Genomic DNA, 18441 nt, shown 5'->3' on the forward strand with positions numbered 1-18441 from the left:
TGTTGACGAGACAGACATTTTTGTTAGGATATAGTAGAGCCAAAAGCATAGTAAAGATTGGACTTTTATTCATCAGGTGAACAGAAACATGACTGAATAAACAATGTTGCTTTGTTACTGCTGGATGTGTAAATATGCAACAATTGTGTCAGGTGATAATATGTCAATATTGTGCTTGTTCTGCTGCCCCCAAGTGGCCACAGAATTTAAAAAGAAAAATCAATCACGGCTGCTTTAATGTTGTCAAGCAGCTACTCCTGAGTTTGATACATACAGAGTGCTTTCTCACGGCTTGTTTTATGTTTCAGATCCCCTTTCATCAATCGGCTGGACTGGATTTCATTTAAACCATTGACTATGTGGATACGTTTTAATATTTTGAAATTTACTTAAAGTTACTAACTGGAAAATAGGTGCAAGGATATGTATTTTATGCACCAAAGCCCTTTCTTACTGAAGATATTTTGATTTGTCACAGTAGGAAAAGCATGTGCGGACAATAAAATGAACAATGGCTAAATTCCATTTAGCTCCTTCACTTTGAGGGTCCTGGTATTGTGCATGCTGGCCATCTGTCCTAACTCCAGGACATTCCATTTAGTAGCACTCGTACTTTTCCCCACTGTGACAAGTCTGTGGAAAAGGCCAGCAATAAATATTAATCATAATGATTTTAATTCTTTGCATGCACTAAAAACATCAGACAATAAATGTCAGATTAAAAAACTTGCAAATTTGATGTCCAGACAAGCTTTGGTCAGGAAAGGTCCCTCATGTTTGCATGCATATACAACACTGCAGCACTCTCAGCTGGGTAAAGAGCATGATATTGACCCAGTCTTCATTCACAACCCGAAGGGACTGCTGCATGCACCCAGCTCAACAGAGCAAACAGACGACAGGATGCTCAGGATGCATTCTGATAAAACAGACTGAATGTTACTGCACGTCACAGGAAGTCAAGTCTTTCAGCAAATGCTCGATGCAGGCTGTCTTACTATACTGTTGTTACCCTTGAGACTACCAACCCCTGAGACCTGCCAGTGTAGAGAGCACCATGACAAACTGTAGCAAAACTGAGTTACAACAGGAGGCTTCAAACGTAGAGACAGAGGTGGAGCGGATGCCATCGTAAAATGGAGCCAACACTGCGTGAATGTAGGGACAGAGGAGAGAACAAGAAAAAATGGTGGGGGGAAACAAGAAAAGGCAGACATCAGATTGACAGCACAGTATGGTTAAACGTGGAAGGAAGATGAGAAAAAGGCAGAGGAGAGGTGCAAGCTGAAGAATAGCTGTACAGAAGGCTATGTGATTCTTCCAGCTGGTCTGTGTCAGTCTGACCTCACATCTTGTTCTCACTAGTTTATTTTCAGATGGATGTAAATGGAGATGGAGATGGAGAGCATCACAACGCACTGAATACATATGATTTTTTTTGTACCTTTGAAATGATATTCTGACCATATTGATTTGTATCAGTTTATTAAGGGAGTTTGCCATGTCACATAAAAAATAACAATGAGCTAGCAGGAAACAGCTAAAGAGAAAAATAACAAAATGTTAGAGCTACTCCTAGAGTAAGGAAAACAAGGCTGCTGTCTTAAAGTGCAGAGGAAAAGGAAAGTCTTTTTAAACCATGTTTTCTGTAACATTGCATTTTCCAAAGCAATTTTTATTGCATTTGATATGATTGTCCTCACAGACCTGTAAAAACAACAAAAAGGGAAATTAAAACAAATAGTTTTATTTATCTGTGAAGCACTTAAAAGAAAAAAACAGATTTAATTGTTTTTCATTCTTACCTGCACAGCGGCCATTCTTGACAGTAAAGCCTTCACCACACTGAACAAAAAGAAGACAGAAAGTCATTGGTTTTCAACATTAATGTTGATTCATTTAGATTTTGCAGACAAAAAAAGGATTTTGGTGTCTTCCTTTATCATTTAGTTGCAGAACTGCTTCCAGTTGAACTTAAAAACTTTTGAAATCACCACAGTCCGTTTCTAACAAGTTAAGTTTAAGGCCACTATCACACTGACTGGAACATTACCCGTGTTCATAATTCATGTCGTGGATCCGTTCTGCGTACCTGTGTGTCATTGGCAAGCAGCGATGCTTCCCCTGCTCTGGGATAGGCTACTTCCACCACTGAGTTCATTTCACCAGGCTGAAGGGTTCGAGTGGTGGAGCTGCCATCGGGCCAGGAGACCTCTAGTACCGTCACCTCATCGTTTCCTGGGAGTCATGGGAAGAAAGAAAATCACATCATTACACAGGAGGAAAAATAACCCTTTGGCAAAGTTATATCGCTTTTGAAAAAATATTTACTCCTTTGCTAGGAGTTACATGTGCAATAGATGTCTGTACATTAGCTTGAAGCTAGAGCCAGGAGGCCATTAGCTTAACTTAGCATGAAGAGTGGATAAAACAGCGGGTGTGAAACATGCCTACTGTAGTCAGGTTTCCATTCAACTGTAATGCAAATTTTAACAGACTTTTCCAAAAGTCAGCAAAATCAAATGTGAATTTATTTGCTTTTCTACGTGAATGTAAGGAGTTGGCTTATCAAGATAATCAGTCTGTGGCACCACTTCTCCAGCCAGGTGTCGTGCCACTACAGAGTGACAGGGTGCAACAAGTTGACGTTATCAAAACAGACACCAGTCAGTGGATGTATAATAACAAAGAGCACACGGGACAACTAATATTACAGCTGTGTGTGTGTGTGTGTGTGTTTTTTAATGTTGTTTTTTTTTTTAAATGTCTTTTTAATGTCATTTTGTGTATCTGTACGGTGTCCTTGAGTGCCAAGAAAGGCGCCTTCAAATAAAATTTATTATTATTATTATTGTTATTATTATTATTATTATTATTATTAAACATAAGAATGTTAAAAGCCATCCCGAGACAATGAATAGAGCTTACAGTGGGCTCTGCAATGATGGTGATGTTACGACATGAGTTATTCTCTGAATCGGTTTCCTTTGCACTAAGACACATTTACCTTTTATATGCACCAAACTTTCCCAGTCCCCCAAGCGTAAAAACTTTTTTTTCAGCAGTTTGTGATATCTTTTTGAATTTTGGGCATCTTGAGTTTGCCAGATGATTAGCACAGAATGCTAGGGCAATGGACAATGTCTTCATCAAGAAATTGCAGCAACAAGTCCCAGTAAAACCACATACTGTTGTTTCCACTAGCATACTGTAGGAACAAGCTAAATACACGTTAAAGGGAAAGGGCAAAAAAGGGCAAATTCAGAGCGAATGCTTTTTTGGACACGGTTCTCAACACGGAGGTGGCTGAGCCAGCAGCTAGCAGCTAACGGTGCTAACTCCATAAACAGTGCTTAATATCATCAACAGTGCTGACAGACCTAACTGTGTTAACCAGGGGGGAACCGATGTTTGGGGCACAGTGCAAAGCGGCAACGATGAGCAAGCCAGTGGGACATACACATGCACTATCATGCACGAGTGGCTGGATCAGCTTACCATAACAAACCACAGAGGAACTTGGATTACAAAACACACACAGAAGTAGTGTGACTTCATTCTCTGCTAAGGTCTTCATTACTCCACTATGTCTTTATATAGCATATAGTGGTCTGCTGCTATATTGATGCTCTGAATGTTGCAAACAAAACATTTAACTAGTGCGCATTTAGGGGTTCAGGTGGGTGCATTTTTGAACTTTGGACTCAGGCTACAATTTTTTACCTGCCCTGGTCTTTATGCTAAAATAAACCTATCTCAGATGATGTAATATCTATCTTCATCTGTACCTCTAAGTGAGAAAACAAAAAATGATTTGCGTATTTCTCAAAATTTTGAAATATTCCTTTAAATCAGCCTGTAATAATGAAACCTCTGTGTAGACTGAGTTTAATACATGCAATAAATATAACTAAGATATACACGTTGGAGTTTTGATGTCTGTGGATTATTTGTAACTTTATCATTAAGTGTAAAAAGAAGTCACCTAATCCAAAGTGTGCAACCGGTTCCATCTCACACAGGTACCCCGAGCCTCCATCGATGATGCGTGTGTGTGCTCCACTCCGCCTGGTGAAGGCTGTCACCTTGGCTCCCCGAGCAAAAGAGCCAAACTGTGTGCGCGGGATGACCCGCAGCCAGTTGTTGGAGGAGCCCTGATGAGGTTTGACAGTTCAGGTTGTGACTCTTTTAGTTGCTATAAATAAATACACACACAAACACAGGACACAGACAGAGACACACACAAATACACATACACACCTGTGTGACCTTGAAGACAGAGATTGGCTGCCGGGCACTCTCTCCATGCGCCAGCAGCAGGTCCAGCTGTCCGTCCCCATCCAAATCTGTCACGGTGCCACCTGTCCAAAACAAACAGCGCTTTTACTGCAGTGACCTACATATTAGCTTCACTGTGCTGTTTACCTGACAGCTGTGTCTCTGTAAATCTCATCCAAACAGAGAACAGCAGAGGTGTCACATATTCACTTCGGGTTATAATATTTTGAGAAGAAATTGGATGAATGTCCTCTGTTCTGAGGTCGAGCTGACCTGTTCCTCGCCCCTGCGGCTCAGCAGCGTCTCCCACATTCAGCTCCTGGATCAAAGGGTCTGCATCAGCTCTCCTTACCACCCTGCAAACAAACACACAAGCATCTAAAAATAGCTTATAATGTAAACAATTACCCAGCATGTGTTTTACTGCTAGTTTTTTATGTGTTTGATGCGTCTTATTAGACTTTGGGTAAACTTAACAATTAAAATGTTACCTGAACAGCTTGTTGGACGCATTGCTTTTGTAAGCAATGTTGTTAAAAAACACCTCCAGCTCTTTGTCGTTGTCAAAGTCAGCAGCAATGACTGTGCGAATAGGTGAGGGAGCTGCAAATCCTCCACTGGCTATATCCTGCACAAGGGAACACTGTCAAGTATTGCTTTATCAAACTCACTTCATCTTTCTTCCACCGTCCCTTTCCCCCGCCTTACCCGGAATTTAGAGTCGCTGCCCTGCAGGAAAAGTCTGTGTGGGCCGTTCCAGTTGCCGTAGATGATGTCTGTCTTTCCATCACCATTAAAGTCTGCCAGTGCTACTCCTCTGCCATGCTGGTACCGGTCCTCCACACCTTAGGAAGTTGACACAATGATGAAAGCCTTAGTGCTGGAAAAATAACATACTGTATTTGAATGTGGATTGTTGTTAAATGTGTAGAATTTAAAATTTCCGCACACTGGTGACTCCTAGTGGTTGTATCAGACAATGCATTTTTAGAAACCCTGAGTAGACTATATTCTTAGTGTTATAACCTCAATATTTAAACTTACCTCTCTGGTTTCATTAAATCAAAAACTTAAAACAAGAAATAAAAGTCTCCAGCCATGTTGGTTACTCTGTTAAGGTTGTACTTGAACACAGCAGCAGTGCTTTGAACCAACCACCCACATGCTAACATACTGATGTTTAGCAGGTACACTGTTTACCCTGCTCAACATCTTAGTTTAGCATGTTAGCATGCTGATATTTGCGAATTAGCATTGAACTCAAAGTACAGTTAAGGATGATGTCATCAGTTCTGCAATTATATTGTTTAATCTGTCAAAAACAAAATGATTTTAATCGCAATCCACTGAATTGTTATTGAGACAAGTAACTAGCAGACTGATACTCCCAACCTACACACACTGGTAGCCTTAACAGGGCTCGAAGTAGAACTTTTGGTGCAAAACTAAAACTACAAAAACTGAACGATATATAATTGATTCAAGAACTAAAATCTGTATTCAAAGACAACATTGAAGTGAAAGTATATCAACTCCTGATGCTCTGCTTCTTCCCCCTCAGTTTCACACTCACCTGCCTGTCTGGCCATATCAACAAAAGTCCCATCTCCATTATTTTTGAAGAGGAAATTGGGTCCGTTCTCGTTGTCGCAGAACACGTCTGACCTCGACGTGCTCAGGATTGGTCCGACCACCACACCACGTCCACCTGCACAACAAGCAAACCATGAATGCTTCAGCTTATTTAGCAGACTTCCTGTCTCCAAATCTGACTTCTGACCATAGACTGTATAAAAGAAGTGGATGTAGCCACCGTGTCACCCAATGGTTTGAGAACTACTGTTCTGAAGCCATGACTTTGGCATTTTGGCTGCTGCCATTTTGTTTTTTTGGAGCCTGCAGTGACCATATTTGGATGAGACGGAGGAGCTGTGAAGGAGTGAGGGGTGGATCTGACTGAGAGCCCAAGGACAATGCAGTAGTGGCGACTTGTCATTTACAAGGTAGCCACACCCTGAAGGATACCCTGCTTTATCGCCTGTCTTACTCTAAATGGGACCATCATTTACAAAATGATCGTCATTCTGTATTGAAGATCTGAAACCAGCGTATGAGACTGTAAACTCATTGGGAGAATGTTAACTGAGGTAATACAGGAGGCAGAATTATTTTCTCATAGACTTCTATAATTGACTTTTTATTGTTTTTGGAACCACTGGAGTCGCCCTCTGCTGGCCATTAGAAATAATGCAGGTTTAAGGCACTTGAGCGTTCACTTCACTTTTTAGACCCAGAGATAACCCCTTATTCCCAACCTGTGAGCTTGTTCACCCCAGCCTCGGCAGCCACGTCAGACAGAGTGATGATGCCCTTCATGACATCACTTGCAGCCTCATCCATTTCTAAGAGAGCGTGGGGACCGATGTTGGCCTTAGCGTAGTTGGCCACATAGATCGAGTACCGGCCTGTCCCCTGCAGAGCAATATGTGCAAAAGAGTGAGGACACTTTTATTTGTTGGAAAGACTTGTGAATCATTAAGAAAACATCAGAAAAAAAAGGGGGAACAGATGAAACTGTGGGTCTTAATACGTAGGTTTATGAAGTGGGTTTACTGACCTTTCTGTCAACACATGCTACGGAACGTCCTGCTATTTGATTAGCGACCCCACGATGAACATTGACCGCGTCCCCCAGAAGATCTTCAAAGCGGCCGTTCCGAAACTTGAACATCTTGTCTGAGTAAGTTGCCTGTCCTGCATTAAAAATAAGAGGAAAAAATCATTCAGTTACTTGAACTTATTTGCTGGAGTTAAAAAAGGTTGAGGACATATCATAAGAATACACCATTTACCAGAGTAGGCATTGTTTGTGTTGAGGAAGTAGATCTCCTCACGTCCATCTCCATCCACATCACAGGCAGTAACTCCAATAGCATTTCCTGCTGGGTCCCTCAGGGCGTTGTATGGAGAGGTGCTGTCATCAATTGCAATGTTTACCAGTCTGTTTAGAGTTTGATTGTACTTCAGCACCAGGTTGGGCCCATCGTACCTGAAGAAAAAAAAAAATCACATACATTTGTTTAGCACATTGCTATGCATAGTAATAAACATACGAAACAGCTAAACATTCCAAACACTCACCCTGCCACAACCACTTCCAGGTCGCCATCACCATCCACGTCTGTTACAGCCATTCCATAGTTGAGTTGTGTGGGATTGTGCAGACGGTCAGGAGGAAGCATCGTCTGCGTTACCACCTGAAACATAGGCTGAGAGTTCTGGGCGTGGGACTCATACCAAAGTCCGAAAAGGAGGAGCACCAACATGCCTGAACCCCACATCACTACTGCCTGGTGGAACACAGAGCAGGATTGGGTTATGCACTTCAAGTCATGATGCAGATGATGCACGAGTCTTTTGGATAAAGCAGCAAATACACTGTATTCAAATAAACACAAGAAGTTTGTGCTCTAAAAAAAATAAATAAATAAATAAGTAAATAAATAAATAAATAAAAAGGGATCAGCACTCAGTGAATAACCTCCTAAGCCCTACGACAAACTATTATGGCAAGGCTTAACTATACAGACCAATGAGCAGTGATAACTAACATGTCTTTGGGGTCATCGGGTGGGAACCTCCTTTCACCGGTGTTTCGTCTAGTTGGTCCCACGACACCTCCAGGAGGCTAGACAGTGATCTCTGGCGTCCCAGAGACACTCCCCTAATGCCAGGTCTCACTGCTCCCCACACTAACCGAACAACCTCCTTTACCTTACCTATATTACCACAGAGGAGGTAGACCCAGGGAGGGAAGCCTTGTTAGGCTATCACACTCCCCCGCCGGGTTAGGCTGTACAGTCTACCTCCCCAAGACGAGCCCTCACAACAATGACACCTCCAGGAGGCTAGACAGTGATCTCAGCCCAAACAGAACAGCACTGCCACCTTCAACCAAACCCAGGCTCCGTTTATGCGAGCTCCAGGCAGAAGCAATGCTGATACTACCTTTACTAGCACATTCACCATACTCTATTTCACACGCTACATAGCATAACTACAATGTAAGCTAAAGTTAAAGGAGATAAATGAACTCACAGGATCAGCAAACACACTCACTTTACAGCATGGTCTCAAACAAAATGGATTCCGATAGGCCACTCCCACACTTAAATAACCTTCCTCTTCCTGGATTTCCTCCTTACATACACATGGCTCAGCCCAAACAGCACTGCCATCTTCAACCAAACCCAGGCTCCATACATGCGAGCTCCAGGCAGAAGCAATGCTGATACTAGCTTTCCTGTCACATTCACCATACTCTATTTCACACACTACATAGCATAACTACAATATAAGCTAAAGTTAAAGGAGCTAACTGGACTTACAGGATCAGCAAGCACACTCACCTTGCCGCATGGCCTCAAACAAAATGGATTCCAATAGGCCACTCCCACACTTAAATACTTCCTCTTCCTGGATTTCTCCTGACAGGAAGTGGATCTCTCCACCTGATCTCAAGGAGTTATGTGCCCTGCTTAGTAGTTCCCCTGCTGGCCCAGCTGACATTATTTCTTCTGTAATAGATAAACTGGCTGCATTTAATTGCTTCATCTGACATTTCCCTCACTGTCTTCCTCAAACTCTGTCCCCACTCCGAGTTCCCCCAGGAGTGAGACAGTTGATCTTGCTATGAATCCCCTACACCCCACTTCCACTGGACAAATCCTAGTCTTCCATCCTCGCTGCTCAGCTTCTGCTCCTAAGTCTGCATATCTAAGCTTTTTTCTTTCATATGCTTCTTCCACTGAGTCTTCCCAAGGAACTGTCAGCTCGATGAAATAAACTATCTGTTGACTCACTGACCACAACACTAAGTCAGGCCTCTGCCTGGTACAGACTATTTCCTGAGGAACAACAAGCTTTCCCCCTAAATCTACTTGCATTTCCCAATCACAAGCACCTTCTAGGCGGCCACACCCTTTGCCTCCTCACTAACTTATCCCTTCTGTATTTCTCTCCCTCACGGACAAACTGAATTACTAAACTCCTATCCTTAACACCTTGAATTCACCTGTCTTCGTTTCCCTTCGATGCCTGCAGCTAAACATTTCAACACCTGATTATGTCGCCATGTATATCGGCCTTGTGACAAGCTAACTTTGCAACCTGACAAAATATGCTTTAAAGTTGCGGTACGTGAACACAATGGGCATGACGGGTCCTCATTTACCCACAGTTTTAGGTTCTGGGGGGTTGGTAAGACATCGTATGTAGCCCCTATCAGGAATCTAATACGATTCTCCTCCATACTCCACAGGTCCCTCCAACTAAGCTTCCTCTTCTCTACACTTTCCCAATTCAACCACTGTCCCTGTTTAGCCTGGGCCACTACCTTTGCACCCCTTACTATCTCTTCCTGTCTGCGTATCTGTTCTACAACCAGCTTTCTTTTATCTTTGAGGCCTGCTGTATTCCATACCGGTTTACCTGAGCCCCAGGCCTCCCCGGCCAAACTGAACATTACCTACAATCTCTGCATGTCTAAGAGCTGCCTCTGCCTCCTGAACTGCCGATCTTGGGTTCCACTTCCTCCCTTGGTTGGATTTGGAACCACTCCTAACTACCACATCCTTACTCCCAGCTAACAAGAGCTCTGTCCTGACCTTGGTACATTTAAATTCCTCTGTTAAACTAGTTACTGGCAGCTGAAGTATCCCTTTTCCATACAATGCAACACTATTTAGGCATCTAGGAGCGCCCAACCACTTCCTAATGTAGGAGCTAACCAACCTTTCAATTCTCTCCACAACAGTTATTGTAATTTCATAAATTGACAGTGGCCATATTAACCTAGGATATAGCCCAAATTGCAAACACCACAACTTCAACTTTCCTGGAAGTTCTGATTTATCTATTCTATCCAATCCTTCAGCCACATCTTTTCTAAATTTCACCACCTGTTCCTTATCATTCAACTCTACATTGTACAACCTACCTAAGCTCTTTACTGACTTTTCCCTAATTGTTGGGATGTCCTCGCCATCTATGACAAACTTCCTATCACTTAATTTCCCTCTACATATCGAGATGCTTCTAGATTTACTAGGCTTGATTTTCATGCTGGCCCACTTGAGGTTCTTATTTACCTTCTCTAGTAGCCTCTTTGTACATGGCATTGTTGTGGTCACCAGTGTCATGTCATCCATGTAAGCCCTAACTGGTGGAAGATGCAACCCATTCTGCCATCTCTCCCCACCTACCACCCACTTAGAAGCCCTGATGATTACTTCCATTGCCATAGTAAATGCTAACGGAGAAATTGTACACCCTGCCATGATGCCTATTTCTAGCCTCTGCCAACCTGTTGTGAAACCTGCTGTACTTAGACACAACCTAATATCCTGAAAGTATGCTTTCACTAAGTTAACAACTACCTGTGGCACTCTGAAGTAGTCAAACGCACTCCAAATGAGGCTGTGCGGAACTGAACCAAATGCATTTGCAAGATCTAAAAATACTACGTGTAGGTCCCTTTTGTTAATCTTCGCTGCCTGAATCTGGTGCCAGATCATGCTAGTATGCTCTAAACACCCTGAAAAACCTGGTATTCCTGCCTTCTGCACCATGGTATCTATTAAGCTATTCCTTTCTAAGTATGGTACTGTGCATGAGTAATGTATTTACACGTCAAAGTATTAAACAGCCACAATTATCTAAAATGATTAAAAGTTACAATCAAAGCACACAAAACTAAAATTTGGAGGAGTAGGTTAGAGTCTCCAAACACAATTAAAATTAGTAGAAAGCCTCAAAAGAAGGTACATTTAAGTGTGAGGTGTTTCTCTGCAAATCCACCAGTGAACACCATTATGGTTTTCCCATTTCAAGAAAGTAATCCTACATTTGAAAATTAATCGCCTCTAGATGCATGCATATCCTCCATAAAATCGTCAGTTTTGCATCTGCATTAGTATTTGCATACAAATTTATTAATGCTAAGTTATTAGTGACACTTTCTGCATTACTGATAATTTCTTGGTAAATTGTTGTCAATAAAAAAAGGTGCACGATATTATCTTGCAGCACTGATGCCTGTTTCTATTCAATCCAGTTTGTGCAGAGTAGCGTGCAGGAATTTAGTTACTTGAAAATCCATCTTACCTGCCAGCTCAATCAGGGTACAGAGGCAGAGGTGATGTGACTTCGTTGCACTGATGAAAAAGCACTGAGCGCTGTTGTTAAATCATTTGGCAAAGACTCTCCACCTTACACAACTTCAGCTTTTAAAATTTACGAAACGGCTTGTGTAACGTATGGACGATTGGCCAATCAGCGAACAACTGTGCGCCTAATCAGAATGTTGACCAATGGCTGACCTGCGCTTCTGTGCGCGTGTGTGCGAGAGGCGGAAGTCTACTCTGTTTGTAGGCGCCGCTACATAAATGCATTACTGCGACGGCACAGAAACAACACATTCAAGCGACAGCACGATAATAATTTCCACCGGGTGTGAAATCCTGACCGAAAAAGACAATAAATATTCGGTTGAAAAACAAATTGGACTGTTTACAAACGTGCGCGCGCTCTAGTGTAGTCAAGCTGCAGCGCAAAGCAAGAACACTATCTCCCAGAATGCTTTGTGTTGCCCTACGCCTGCGTCAGCAGCGCGACGAAAATCTGTAGCCAAACAAACCGAACACGGGTAAGTCGAAAGTGCAACAATTATCACATATAATTCTGTTTAGAAATGTTTTAAATGAAAATGAATAGCAAGAATTATATTTTAATGAATGCTGATATTAACTTAATGTTTGTGACCTCAATAAACAAGTGTCACAACCTCAGCGAGTGGAAGTTACGTTAGCTAAATTGGTAAGCTAACTAGCTAACAGCAATGTAGTGGTCATTGAAACTAGTCAGATTTATAGACTCTTCTCACGGAGGAATCAACTAGTTCAAGAAGTTAGAAAAAACAAAACAAACAGTATTAAGCCCATCAAGACTCGCTCGGATATCTGTTAATCGTTTTGCAAGATTTGATATACTAACGTTATTTTCACGTTTAGTATGTTCACTGCATTGCCTTTCCCTCTGTTTCATTTCCTCTGTGATCCAGGTAGCTGTAATATAGTTTAACAATGGAGTCGGATCAGACAAAAGACAACTGTGCTCCCACCCAGCCAACACCAGCACCTCCCTCCCAGTCAAAGAAACCAAGTCAGGCTCTGTACGTCCCCAAGCAACGACTTCAAGGCTCCAAAGACAAACCTCAGACTCAGGGAGAAGCTAAACCGAGACCCAGACCTCGCTACACAGACAAGGCAAGAAAAAACGCCAAGAACAAGAAGAGCAAGGCTGGAGCAGGGGATAAGGAGGCTCCTGTTGGAGGAGAGGATGGAGGAGAGACACAGAATGGTGATCCTGATGTAAAGGAAGAGCGGTTACAAGACACAGATATGCAGGTTAATGGGCAGCCAGACTCAGCCGATGTGGAGGCAGATGTTACCTCACGGCTGGAAGAAACAGCCGCTCAGGAAGAGGAGGAGGACAGTTGGGACACCTTGTTCAATGATGATGGAGATTGTCTGGATCCGCACCTACTTGAAGAGGTGAGACTTTGGGCTGGGTGATACAAAAAAAGTAATAACTGGAAAAACCTTCCTCAAAATTTACACACACTCATTTGCAAGTTTATTTGAACATCTAGCTAAAACATATGCAGTCTAACAGGTGTTCTCATCTCACACTTGACACTCACAAATTTCCCTCTTCTCCCACCTGTTCTTATCTGCTCTCTCTCCTCACTTCTTCTCCAGTTGGCTGTGAAGGAGGGTAAAAAGAAGGAGTCAATCCAGGAGCCCAGGTTTAATTACTACAACATGGACCGAGATGACGATGACGACATCGACCTCACGGAGGATGAACTTGCTCACATTGTAGAGATCTACGACTTCCCTGTCGAGTTTAAGACGGAGGACCTTCTCAAGTTATTTCAGTGCTACCAGTATGTATAATTTGGGTTTCTTTTCCTCACTGCATTTTAAGATAAACAATCCTATAATGAAATCTCAGTGAATGGCATCCCTGGTTTATGTGTTGCATTTGAGAGCTTCAAGACTCAGAAGTATCGGTTTTATCTTACTTTGGCTTTTATAACAGTTTCTGTATTACTCACTGTGTCTTTCAGACAGAGAGGCTTTGACATTAAATGGATTGATGACAAACACGCCCTGGGCCTCTTTTCAAGCCCCATTGCAGGTTAGTGAAGCACTGGGTAACATAAGAAGTGTTTGAAGGTAAAGAATACATAACATTATGCTCTGCTGGAAATATTGATGTGACACTTTGTCCTATCACAATTTTAGGAAAACTGTTTAAAGGGGATCAGTGGACATGAGTAGACCCTGATAGGAAAACTCAACATAATTAACATAAAATAGGGCTTAATTGCTGAGCTGTTATGTTATTGTAAGTTATAAGATGAAACATGTTTGAATCTTCTTTTGATGTTGTCTAACAAATGTGCTTTTCAGGCTACGGAATTTTGTTTTTAAAAAGCATAATAACTGCTTCATTTATGCCTTATGTCCACACTACTCTGGTGATTTAGAACCCCTCAATTGGAGACCTTTGAAAATGCCAGGGAACCCCTTTTTTATTTTGAAAACCCCACGGTTGCATTTAAGTCTGGACAGATGGAATGGGAGGCTTTTGAAAGCAATGACACAGACACATGTTTTCCCAGTTGGGTCTTGTCAGTCACAATGTGTATATCCACATTCTATCCACAGTCTGTTTACGGCTACCTTGACCGATTTATACTTATGATGTGGTAATTTCAGTAACTGTTCCAACTCGTTGTTGGTCCAAACAAAGATATCTCTGGTCTTACTTTTTGTCATCTCCATAGTAGCTTCCTGTTTACATCTGCACACACACAGCCACTGTAGTTAATGGTCATGTGATGCGCATTTTCAGGCGTGTCAGTATAGACAGCGATTATTTCTTAAATGGGGCTTAAAACATTAGTGTGGATGTGGCATCAACTGTCTCAAAATAAATAAAATAACCTGTAATTCGTTCCTTTTCCATTTTCAGCTCGTGAAGCTTTAAGATCCAGACATCCACTGATGAAGCTGCGACCACTCTCCAAATCCTCCTCTGCCACTAAGGCCAAAGCTCGTAGCTGCTCAGGTACAAAACCTAGCTGTGTGCCTTTCCAGTTCCTTCTCAGTTTGCCCTCTGTAGCTCACATATTTAGAGACTAATATTATATTTCTCCCTCATTTTTCTCTCTTCCCATCCTCAGACTACCTCCTGCCTGCTAAAGAGAGACCTCAGACGAGTGCGGCACTGGCTCGCAAGCTTGTGATCGGTGCCCTCGGTGTGAAGAGCAACCTGACAAAAGAGCAGCGCGAGGCAGAAAGGAAGAAGCTCCAGGAGGCGAGAGGTATGTAACAGAGATTGCTATGTTCAGTTTTGGATTTACATCTTCTTTATTTGAAGATGTTCTGTGGTCAGCAGTACACTTTCTTTTGAAGGCCAGTTCTCTCTACTAGGGAGCAGATGGCTGAAATACTGCAGATCCTCACTCTTGGTGGGCTGTTGCAAACTGCAATAATGGGTTTAAGATGTGCGTTTGTCAAGCAGGGTGTCATTAAGAGAACATTGGCTCCCAGTCAACCCTGAATCCCTGAATAAGTAAACAAATATTAAATCACATAACAGTCCTTAGCTGACTGTCCTAGTCTTTGCATCACAAGGTTTCCACCACAAGTGGGAGCTGTGCAGCCGCAAGTTGATACCAAGAGAAGTTGCTCTCCGTTCACTGCTGTGCAGATCATAATAGGTCTATAATCAGCGCAGCAGCCATTTCCCTTCACAGATGGAACCTAAGTATATAGGCACAGAAAACCACAAATGGCTGTCCACTGAAGAGCCAGTCAGGAAGTCAGAGCCTTGAGTATAGAAAACTAAAAAAAGCCTCTTTTGTTCTCAGCATGGGCGCACTGCTGTGCTGTTTATTTAAGGTCACAACACGCTCAGTAACTGTCAGTGCAGACGTGCATCATGTGCTGAACATTGTGTCCTTGGAATGGACGCCACATACGGTTGTATCCAGAGATAAATTTACATCCGGCTCTTCAGTGTGCCTCAGCTGTTCCCTTCCCTGCATGTGGCGGAGACAGTGATACAAATTTAGGGCTTCAAATCACCTAAGTCTTGTTTAGATAAGGGCTTTCACTGATTGATATTTTGAACCATGTCTCCGTTATTTATCTTTCAGAACAAAAGCGGCTGGCAGCCAAACAGAAGGAGGATGCTTGGGAGGGGAAGTGACTAAACAGAAAGCTACTGTTTTATTTTGTATTTTTTTTAGAATCCTTGATTCAGCAGAGGCTAAAGTCTTCTCCATTTCCTCTCCTGCTCTGTTTTTGTCAAATGGCCACTCCTTCCTTCCACCACACTTCCCAGAAGTGGATTCCAACCATTTCTCCTTCTTTCTGCCACAGTCCTTCTTTTTGCCTGCAGAGTTACATCAGATGAGATTGTCCTGCTGTTGATCTCCCACCCTTATCTTCATAGTCTGTCCATGTTGCCTCTGTGCCATGGCCGAGCTAACACAACAGACTCACCTGTACCACAGTAACCACAGTCGTGAAGCACTGAGTCTAACCGTTTGTCGAACCCAACTAAATACATCTAATGCTTCGTGTTTGTTTTTATATGAATTTTTTATGCTTTTAAATCTGACCCAAGGAAATCCACGTGTTTATGTGAGGGAAGCAAAGTTTTTTTTGTGATATGTCCCGTAACACATATATATATATTTATATATATATATATATATATATATATATATATTTATATATATATAAAATATAACTCACTCACGCTGATTCAGTACATCATTAAACCCTATGTGAAGACATTGTTGAGATCCCATTAGCTCGTCTATTAAACATTTTCTGAGAAGTGAAAAGCCTCTAAAAAAAGCTGGTGCTGTTGTTCTTGTCTAGCTTCATGGCTATTCTGTCTGTGTTTTGTGTTGTGTGCTCGTCTGTACACATTTTCAACAAGAGAAGTCTTGTTCAAATGGGACTAATGATGATGATTATGATGAGGATAATATGGTTATTCAATCTAAGGAACAAACTTTAGCTGAATAAGCTTGTAGTTGACAGGTAGCTTGTTAGCCAGTAAGAAATACGCATTTTGGGGGTTTGTTGGGAGAAAAAGTGTTATTGTGAACACTGAAACTCTCGAGGAGTCCTACCTCAATGGTGTGTAGGCTAATGTATCCATCTTATATTGACGAAACATTCTTTTGAGGCTAAAACAGATTTACCTTTTCAAAACATTGTGAATAACATTGTATCTGGTGCTAGTATATTTGAAAACTACGTCCTGAATAATAAGTAGTATGGACTCTGCACAGCAACAGATCTAAGGTCAGTAAATGTGAGTGATACTCATGAGCAGATATTGTATTTTTGTGAACTAACTTTTTGATCAATGGAAGTTCAGCTGCAAGTCTAGTTTGGTGACATGTCTCCACTCCAGCTGAAGTATTACACAATGTATTAGTTGAGGAAGTTCGGAAATGTTCTTGAATGTTCCTCAACTTTTCTTTTTTTTCTATGTTCCTGGAAAGTCGATATTTCCGACTTTTCAACTAGAGAGAAAGACTGTTTGCTTAATTCCTGGTCAGCTTCCTGAAACACATACACACATCCAGGCTCAGGAGACTTTAGTTACAGCTGGAGGCAGCTGCCTCTTCTGAGGCTTCACCCAGCCAACCACAAACCATGTGACTCTGCGTCTCCTTCACCTCCTCAGCCAATAATTAAGTCTTATTCTCCTGCCTGGAGAAAGCTGCACATTTGCCACTTGTTATACCACAAATTAAATCAACTCATATCTTCAAAATACAATTTGCTGTTAACTTATGGCCTCACTCGCTGCTACCTGTCAGTGGATATGTGGTGCAACAGAGTGCTGAGTGCATAAATGTTAGACAATGTGATCATTAGAGTATGTGTGTCAAATTCGACTCTACCAGCACAGCATATCCATGCTTCAGTGCAGTTCATTACAGCTGTGAGGAGCCCCGTTTGTGTAACAGTTCAGATCATTGCCTGAAGGCGACAGAGACACAGTGCCACGTGGCTCATGGTGGGCTAATTAAAGTGCTGCAGCCTCAGATGAGGCACCATTACATGTTCTGCTTTTTTCATCTCTTTTTAAATCAGTGGTTCACAGTGAGCGTGATAAGTTAATATTCACACTATTCAAATACATCTCTGCAGGTATTAATCTCTTTCCAAAGTTTCCTTGTTTCCAAAGATGTATTTACAGTAGGAGTGATGGAATTATTTATAGTCAGCACATCAAATACATTGTTGAGGCTGATGAATATGAGTTTTACAGCATGTGTTTCAGGTGTTTTAGGCCGGACATGAAGCAGGGAATATTAACTAGTGAGAGAAATACTGTTTTATTCAATAGGGAAGGTATTACAAAATGTGATGTAACGTTTGTTAACGTTTTCAGGAACATTATAAAGGTAAATATGCTAACAAGATGAAAGTATTTTTTTATTTTGATTTTTACTACTTCTATGACATTGAGTTATTAATGGTTTAGTGTGACTCACTCATACTGTCATTTATTTAACCTGCTGATGTCTGATCACCAAATTCTCTTCTGAAGTCAAAACAGTAGATACAAGATGTATTTAATGTTGATTTGTCATCACTCTTTCTGGTGTTCATGTTGTGATTTATTAAACCCTTTTCTTCTTATCTCTGGTTATGCTTTTTTTTAAACTGCCGACGTCTCAGCAGGTGCACATGTGACTTTCTCTTGCGCAGTCGACTTACGTGATTTCCAGCGTGGAACGAAACCAAATGTGGACAAATTTTCATAGTGAGTTTGCCAGAACAGAAGTGGACCTCCCTGTGTTCTGTTGGTCTTGCTGCTGAACTGCAAATACAGATTGTAGCTGCTCTTTACCATCATCGTGTGAGATCTGAGCCCTGCCTATAATCTCATGCTTTGCTGTGGCTTCACGAGGAGGTGATGCACCGCAGAGCACAGCGGCCTGCTGCGTGCTTCACACACAATCATTAGATTAACTACATAAACACAAACCACTAC

General features: G+C 41.9%; 2 protein-coding genes across 3 annotated transcripts; one reads left to right on the plus strand and one right to left on the minus strand.

Moving 5' to 3' along the window:
* Positions 1-1468: 1468 nt before the first annotated feature.
* crtac1a (cartilage acidic protein 1a) lies at positions 1469-11598 on the minus strand. 2 transcript variants are annotated; one of them, XM_049572249.1, is made up of 14 exons: positions 11443-11598; positions 7420-7628; positions 7131-7327; positions 6896-7032; positions 6594-6750; positions 5852-5986; positions 4987-5123; positions 4770-4906; positions 4552-4634; positions 4261-4361; positions 3986-4154; positions 2093-2238; positions 1806-1845; positions 1469-1707 (listed from the first exon to the last, which is right to left on the minus strand). In XM_049572249.1, exons 2-14 carry the CDS (start codon positions 7617-7619, stop codon positions 1700-1702), a joined length of 1647 nt encoding a protein of 548 aa, XP_049428206.1. In that variant the 5' UTR covers positions 7620-7628; positions 11443-11598; the 3' UTR covers positions 1469-1699. The 2 variants fall into 2 exon arrangements, with proteins under 2 accessions (XP_049428206.1, XP_049428207.1); XM_049572250.1 differs by lacking the exon at positions 11443-11598 and adding an exon at positions 8688-8725.
* A 183-nt stretch (positions 11599-11781) lies between these two features.
* r3hcc1l (R3H domain and coiled-coil containing 1-like) lies at positions 11782-18086 on the plus strand. Its single transcript, XM_049572248.1, has 7 exons — positions 11782-11983; positions 12398-12890; positions 13098-13285; positions 13469-13539; positions 14380-14475; positions 14591-14731; positions 15569-18086. Exons 2-7 carry the CDS (start codon positions 12420-12422, stop codon positions 15619-15621), a joined length of 1020 nt encoding a protein of 339 aa, XP_049428205.1. The 5' UTR covers positions 11782-11983; positions 12398-12419; the 3' UTR covers positions 15622-18086.
* The last annotated feature ends 355 nt before the right edge of the window (positions 18087-18441 follow it).

The sequence above is a fragment of the Epinephelus fuscoguttatus genome, linkage group LG3 (assembly GCF_011397635.1).
Source record: "Epinephelus fuscoguttatus linkage group LG3, E.fuscoguttatus.final_Chr_v1".
Taxonomy (NCBI): domain Eukaryota; kingdom Metazoa; phylum Chordata; class Actinopteri; order Perciformes; family Serranidae; genus Epinephelus; species Epinephelus fuscoguttatus.